Source organism: Zingiber officinale, chromosome 4A, assembly GCF_018446385.1.
Source record: "Zingiber officinale cultivar Zhangliang chromosome 4A, Zo_v1.1, whole genome shotgun sequence".
NCBI lineage: Eukaryota > Viridiplantae > Streptophyta > Magnoliopsida > Zingiberales > Zingiberaceae > Zingiber > Zingiber officinale.
Window position 1 is genome coordinate 30,601,998 of NC_055992.1, and position 8,417 is coordinate 30,610,414.

The following is an 8,417-nucleotide window of genomic DNA, read 5'->3' on the forward strand; positions in this document are numbered from 1 at the left end:
TTTTCATAATTTTTCTGTGCCGTATTATTGGATTTTTTGTCCACTCTATTTGTTTGATCATTATTTATTTTCCCCTACAGGTCTAAAAGAATATGAATACAATAGAAAAGACTTGTGGTAGTTTCTATGTCCTTTTCATCAGTGTATTGTTGGTGGAAATTAGTTTTTTACCTATATGTTATTAACCAACAGAAATATTACCACTAGGTCCCCGTACTATTGCTACTCATGTTTAAGTTCACAGTATAATCTCTCAAGTTGGTTCAAATTGATAAATGTCGCTTAGGTTCCTTTTCATCTATATCACTTTGTAATCTCTTGGAAACTGTCACTCATTCTCACAAACATTAGAAGCATACTGAGTGTTCAGTTTGAGGCAGAGTAAAAAAAGATACACGAAAACATATGGAGATTGTCATCGGTTCCAAAATCTCTCTTGTCAGCCATAGTTGAACCTTCAACTCTTAGAAGATGAATACAATTTTTGTGTCTTCATCCTTCTGAAGCTGTATTTGTCAGTTTGTCTTTTTCATTGTGCTGTTATTTAGTGTCTACTTAGGGTATATATAAAATTTTTTAGTGTCTGATAATATGTTTCACTTATAGAGTGTATACATATAATTGTTGTCTTACAATTAATATGCAACAGTTTATTAACCACTTCAGATAATAATAAAGCATATTTATTTATTTATTTATTTTTATTCCTTCAGCGAGCATTTTCACATTGATGGATACAAGTGCTTGATTAGTGTAAGTGGATTTTCCAAAGTTCATTGTCGGGTCGGCTTTCCACCATTTCTCTTGGTAAGGATTTCAGTATTTCATTGCTTTTGTGAGAATATACCTTGTTTACCAACTAAGCATGTACTTGTATTCCCAATGATACCTTTAGAGTTTATCTGTTTTAAATTGATGACTCAATTGCAGTTGAAGGAGCCCAAAATATTTGTTCATGGAAACATGAGAGATCAGGAAATCCATCTATTTAATTGGCCAGGTTGCTCCTGATTCCACCTTGCTAACATCAACAAGAACAGGCAAAATACTGCTGCTCTGTTTTGCCAATAGGATTTTCACTTTGTTGAATTGAGATTATTAAGCCAATTGAGTTTAAGTTATGAGCCATAGAGTCATTGTAGTCGTAAAACTATTTTGATCGTCTACTAAGATGGCCATAATTGTTGGGTGTTTCATGTTTGAATACAAAATGAAACTATCTGACAAGAGGTAACGCATAACTATTTAATTGTGGATCATTTGTAGCTGATGTACTCTTGTTATTGATTAATATTTTTTTTTTTTTTGAAGGAATGTCTATCAATTTCTCAGGCAATATTCTATGGTTTAGAGCAGTTTTCATAAAACATAAATAACCTGGCCAATAACAAATGAATATAAAACGATAAATAAATAACCTAACTGTAATTACTTAAGATGAATAATGATCTGTTTGGAGCTACATATTAGTTATTATGAAAATTGTAAAATCACAAATTCTTAACAACTAACAATATGTGTGAAAGTAGTATGTGAATAAGTAATTGAAGACTAATGTAATAGGCGGGTAAAGGGTACGTGAGATGAGAAAAATTAAAACGAATGTTGCAGCATGTAATAGGATAGTGAAAGATGAGTTGAGGCAATCGAAATAATAATATCAAATGAACCACTTGTATCTTACAGATTTAATACAAGGACCTTTGTAATTTATGCAGCTAGGGTACGTTCCTCTTTGAAGCACGTATGCAATCTCTTCAGTACCAACAGGTGTTTTACTTTCCTCTTTGCCGCTACTTGGCACAGTTACAACCTCTTCACTAACTAGCAGCCTACATGTGTCTTGGTTTCCTCAAATAAGCTTGAGTGCTATCTCTTCCTCTTCACTCACTAGCATCCTACATGTGTTTTGGTTTCGTCAAGTAAGGATGAGTGCTACCTCTCCACTCATTGGCATCCTTCATGTGTTTTCGTTTCCTCAAGGATGAGTGCTATCTCTTCACTCACTATCACTACCAGTGTTGTATTGTGTCCAACAACAAATATGTCATTATTGTGTATACTAGTGTTGGTATCTTCATTATTAACATATCATTATGAAATGGTGCAATGACTTCTAGGGATGGGGGAAAAAAGATTTTTTTATTTGGTTCATAAAATACATTAAATTTAATGTGGTTCATTCTTGATCGTTATGCTCATCTATAATGTGTTAATACATAGTGGAAAGAATAGAACCAAAATACAAGGTAAATACATGCCTAACACACCAATTTAATGTGGTTCGGAAGACCCTATTTCCAATCCATAACCTTCTGTCCTAGTGAAATCACCACTAGCTCTTTCCTTGCCGAATACCTTTCGGAGGTGGAGAAATCTCATACAACAACCATTATTTACAAAGCAACACAAAAACAAAACAAAGATAGAAGAACAATGTAAATGAAATGTTTTACAACAAAGAATCTTTACTTTGATCGTTGTTGGTTACTTTAGAATGTGTATTGTGGTTTGGAAATGCATCAACACTATCATCTAAAACCCCCAAGAATTGACACTTTCAATCTTCCTTGAAACCCTCTTTTATAGGTTTGTTGTTGGGTTGATTTTCGTCTATCAATCGAGTACAATTTCACATCAATTTACTGATCCACTGTAGATTTGAACATTACTCTGAATTGTCAGCTCAATGACTCCACTAACCTTAGTATCAATAAATTAATCAACCCTATCAGTAGATTATTACCCAATTAGTTGAATCTCACAGTCAAGATCTAAACTTCTATTCACTTGAACATAACATCAGGCGATTGTTTTACTTCATGAATCGATTGTTAATGATGAGTTGAGTTGAATAGTCAAGTTCCAAACTCTACAGTAACATCAGTTTATTGCTCGTTTAAAATAGTCGATTAATAACCCTTGATATGCGCCCTTCCCGGTGGAACTCGACTGGCCAGTCGATTCCAATTCTTTACAGTAACATCAGTTGACTTCTAACCCTGGTAGTCAATTGATCACGTTTGAAATCTCCATAAATCCTCTCAAACCTTCAATTCGGGTTTTAACCGTTATTGGTCGATTACTACTACCTAACAGTCAACTGATAACTTTGCTTCAACCTTTCCAAGACTAAATCTTGTCTTGCCTGGTATACAGTTGATCCCAATCTACTAGGACTTCTTTTGCCCAACATTGGATCAACCTTAACCTCCTGAGATTTTCAATTTCTTAGCATCCAAGTGTCCTTGACCTATTAAGACTTTTTCAATGCCAAGCATGTGATTTTCCTTAACATGTTTGCACTTTCACACTCACTTAACATTTGGTCCATCATAACCTATTATGACTTTCAGTGACATGCCGAAATTTGCTAAAATTTGTTAATCATGAACTAGTCTCTTTTATTTTACTACACAAACTTCTTTTACCGTCAAGCTAATGCATTTAAAATATAGAAATAACAATACATGTATATTTTTTACATTGCTTAATAACTACTACATTACAGGGTTAGCTTAAAGCATATGCTTAGGGCCCCAAATTTATTGGGCCCCAATATTTTTAATATTTTAATTGTAGTTTTGTTTATTTTTTTTTTAAAGAATAGTCATTTCAATTTTTAATAAAAAGATATTAGTGTTGTCCACTTTTATTCAATTATTGGTACCGAATAATTTATAATATCAAATTATTTCATAGATGTTTTGTAATTATTATTTTTAATTATATATATGCTATAAGTCCTAATTAATTTTCCTTTTCAATATCTCTCAAAATTCCTAGCCGTCGATAATCAGATAAAGACCTAATTAAATTTGAATATGCTATAGCTCTAGAGGTATAGTTGTCCGATAGAATGGACGGTACCTCTTAGTGAAATATATGATACAACATGATATAAGTCCATAACAAGGACCTAAAAGCATAATGGAAGATATAAAACATAGCCACAACACAAATAGAGGGATTTACACAATCTACTCACAACATGAAAACTAAAAGTGATTATGTGTCAGCACGACTTAACACCACAAATATCACAACCGAATACAAATACACAACAAGACTAAAATCCACAAACAAAACCAAATGCAAATACAAATACAAAGCAACAAGACATACTATGGAAAAAACGATCTCAAGTGTGATGTGGGACTGACAGCTAGGACTTCGAAGCAACACGACATATCCTCTGCCTGCTAAACTAAAAATAAAAGGAAAAGCAAGAAGTAATGAGTACAAAATATTGAGCGGGTATAAGACAAATAGTGCATGATCAAATATAGTATAAAAAGATTAAAGGAAATACAATCTCAGGGAGCATAGTTACTATATAAGTAAGAGAATCAGTTTAATTACCTACTAACCCAAAAGCATAATCAATAATATAATACCCACTAACTTGCTCATTCAGGTAAATTGTGAGTACATACAGTTCATCCCAACCTACACGAATAAATACATGACAGACATATAGCAAGCATATAACAAACACTGACTGCAGGAGAAACTCTCTGCCACAGATGGTCCTGTGGGCAGTTAGAGTAAGTAAATAGTCGCTATCCTATAGGTTAGGAGGGAATAGTCTGGTGCTCACCACCCGCAAGACTATAGATCCTGACCTGTATCCTTGGTTGGCACATCCCGACTTGTATGCTTTGGTCCTGTGTTCTGTGCCGCAAGGCTATAAATCCTGACTTGTATCCTTGGTTGGCACATCTCGACCTATACGCTTTGGTCCCTGTGTTCTGTGCCGCAAGGCTATAAATCCTGACATGTATCCTTAGTTGGCACATCCCGACCTATACGCTTTGGTCCAGGTATCCTGTGCCTCAAGGTTATAAATCCTGACCTGTATCCTTGGCTGGCACATCCCGACCTGTACGCTTTGGTCCCACTTATCCTGCGTCACCCGACTATAAATCCTGACCTGTATCCCTGGCTCCGAGTTCCTACTCGACGCGTAAGTCTAACCTCGGAATGCCACCTGTGCCCGACTCAGACCATCTTGTGCTCGGGCCCTTTGAACTCCACGTAGGTCGGACTTTTGACCTCCATGTAGACCAAACTTTTGACCACTACGTAGGCCTGACTTCTGACTGTCACGTGGGTTTTGACTTTTGACCACCGCGTAAGCTTGACTTTTGACCATCCCATAAACTTGACTTCTGACCACGTCATCTCTCTGATCTCACAATCATACACCGTATCATATATCAATTGGCATTTAAAGACTCTTTAAGTATAGAGCAAAGTAACCTATGAAGCAACCATCACTTTGTGGTTTTTGGTATATGATAACTTTCATCGATGACTTCTCAAGGTACGTATGGATATATTTGATGAAGAAGAAATCAAAAGCACTAAGTTTAGAGAGTTCAAGAAACAGTTGGAGACAAGCAAGAGCATGCTGCATGCTGCATGCTGCATGCTAAAAATGTTCCACCTTAATTTTGGCCAAAATAGATGAAGACAGCTGCCCATGTGACTAATAAATGCATCATTAGCATTTGTTTCGCCATTCGAGAAGTCGCGGAAGATTAAACCTACTGTAAGTCACTTTCGAGTATTTGGTTATATGTATTAATTTTTCATACTAAATCATTTACGTAGCAACTTTGATACGAAAGCATAAGATGTATTATTGGTCTCCTTGGGATGGTTATCATGGGATCTAAGGATTAAATCCCGGCTAATAGCCGGGAGTCTATCCTTTTTCATATGTTATTCAACTGTTTAAAATTAGTAAATGTCCATGATTTATCTCTTCCATATTGATCTAGGAATAAACTAACGGAGGTGATGAAAATGAACGAATCATCTTTTCCCACCGTAAGATTATTGTGGGGTAAGATAATCAAGGATGTTGAAAGTGTTATGACCCTACAATAGGAAAATGTTACATCCCGAACCGTCGTGATATTTGATAAATATTTATCATGGTGTTCTCCTCAGACGGAAGCCTTACCTGATTCAAAGGCAATTGAGGTGAAATTACAAGAGAAACTTATATAAGATAAAGTAATTAAAGAAATCATTCAAGAAGCAGAACTAGAACCCAAAATAATACAACAACCGAGAACGAAACCACAATCCAGAATAAAACAACAATTCATAACATAACCAACCCAGAATGATTCTAGAAGCTAGGAATCAAAATCACAAGAATTAGAAACCAGAAACAAAGCCTAGAATCTAGGACCTAGAAGTCAAAAACTTAAAAACCAAAAATCAGAACCTAGAATCTAAAATCCAGAATCAAATCAGGACCCAAAAATTAGAAAACAAAACTAGACTAGATAGATAGACCAAATAGACAGATAAAAGATTAAAAAAAAAAGGACTGAGAAAGCTATGTATGCAAATTTTGCACTCATTAAGGAAGATAAAGTAAAAGGATATTGTACATTTGGAGAGGCATTCTCAAGTAAATAATGGAAGTTGAAGATTGAGTTACAAACATATTAACTAAAGGACTTAATGATGCAAAGTTCGAAGACTTCAAAAGACAATCTGACATGACAAACAAACATGGTGGCAAACAAACATACACTAAGAGAGAGTAGTCAATGAGGGAAGTATTGAAGAATCACTGCCTCTCTATCTCCTTTTTAGGATAAATTTTAGAAAAGGTTAATTAAAATTTTTATTGGATAAATTAAGGATAATTATAATTTTATTAGGATAAATTTTAGAAATGATCAGTTAGAATTTTTATTGGATAAATTAAAAAGGTTGTTTAGTCTTCTTAAGAAAATCTATTTGGATTGAGACTGAGTCACTACCGTAGGATCTCATGCAGTGAGAGTACAGAGTATGAGTTATAACCAGAGTTTTGAGTGATTGCAAGTATGATTGAATATTTTTGTACTAATTTATAATTGCTATAATAAAAGTTCCTCTTTCAATCTCCTTCTATTCAACGCCAAGTGTTTTCTATCTAACCCATTTGAACTTCATGTCAACCAAGTGCTCGATCACCCATGAATCATATGGATTTTTCATCTGCAAACTCTTGTTGAACTTGTATTTAGTCTATATTAACTTACTTAGATTTCTTCTACGGTTAAATATCTAGTCAATTTTAACCTACTTAACATAATCAATAAATATATATTATTTAAACATCTAAATACAACTCTTATCAATCTAGGTACTGCGCCAACAGACACAATAGATAGAACAACCCATAAAGCTCCAAATGGCACCATATGTTTGCAGGTTGGTAGCCACATTGGCAACCTCAAGATGTCATTCGTGTAACCTCTCAAGTTAAGAAACATTCATTCTATAAAACCTTTTAATTATTAAGAAATACATTTATAAGCAACCTCTAGAAGCAAGATCTCTCTACTCTACTCTACTCTATCCAAATCAGTAGAAACCCAAAAACAACCTGAGCATCTCCTCGCCTCTCTCTTGAACATTCTCTCCTCTTTTCGTGAGATTTGAGGGGTGAAAGGTTTAGTAATTTGAAAACTTTAGAGTGTTTTCATTTCACGGAGGAGGTTAATTATTATATTTTTTTAAAGATGTGTTTTCATTCAATTGTGGGCATCGTAGCGAGACAATATGATAATTCAACTCGATGCTCAACTTGACAAATTCCTTTCTAGTCAATCTGCAGCCTCCGAAGCGGAGCTCTTCACGGAGGGCGAGGATGTCGCTGAACTCATTCTCGTCCGACAAGGCGACGACACCTTAACGCCATTAGAATTATTCTTATAATCCTTCCGCTTCAAGGACGGCACATGGAAGCATCCGGGCGGAACCCAAGTCGCCTGCAATTGCGCTATTGAAGGCTGCGCTTTGGCAGCCTGCCGTGACGGCGAGTGCAAGGAAGAGCGGTGGAAGAAGGTGTCAATTTCTTTATGCCAAAAAAATGACGACCGACCGATGGAAGGAGATGAGGTACCGATGAGATTATTGGAGGTGGAGTCGGACAGAGAGCGCGACTTAGAGAGGGAGACGGAGGCCATGCACATGCAGGGTGGTGGAATGAGGTTCTCCGGCGGCGAGTTGCCGGAAGAATTGCTATGAACGGTTGATTTGGGAAGTCCGGGTTTGATCTCCCACTTGAAGGGGATGCTTCCGGGTGTCTTGAAGGGATACTCGTCCATTGCACTCTAGCTAGCTACCGGCTGTCTTCTCTATATTCCAATCTCTCCTTTTAAAAGCAAGCATCATATCATATCAACTTGCGAGGGAATCAGGGATGGATGAGGTAGCTTCTAAATAATATAATACGGCGAGATTGATGGTCGCTGATTGAAGAAATATTGTCTCAAATTTCTAATATGCTGACTTTTCTTGTTAAAAACAAATAAATTATAGTGGCTGATTGATATTTGGTATGGAGGAGCATACTCCTTGTCTTCCAAATAGAAATAGAGGAACATGCCCATGTTTGCTAT

The 8,417-nt window shown here is 35.8% G+C and overlaps 2 protein-coding genes across 4 annotated transcripts in view; one reads left to right on the forward strand and one right to left on the reverse strand.

The window, feature by feature from the left end:
* Window positions 1-1,306, forward strand: part of LOC121969770 (dol-P-Man:Man(7)GlcNAc(2)-PP-Dol alpha-1,6-mannosyltransferase-like) — an 86,823-nt gene extending 85,517 nt beyond the window's left edge. For all 3 annotated transcript variants that reach the window (XM_042520012.1, XM_042520013.1, XM_042520014.1), the window contains 2 exons: window positions 714-807; window positions 931-1,306. In XM_042520012.1, coding sequence (XP_042375946.1) covers window positions 714-807; window positions 931-1,011 — 175 coding nt within the window. In that variant the 3' untranslated portion in view covers window positions 1,012-1,306. The remainder of the gene's footprint in view (window positions 1-713; window positions 808-930) is intronic.
* A 6,313-nt stretch (window positions 1,307-7,619) lies between these two features.
* Window positions 7,620-8,123, reverse strand: LOC121972331. Its single transcript, XM_042524012.1, has one exon. It carries the CDS (start codon window positions 8,121-8,123, stop codon window positions 7,620-7,622), a length of 504 nt encoding a protein of 167 aa, XP_042379946.1.
* Between the last annotated feature and the right edge of the window lie 294 nt (window positions 8,124-8,417).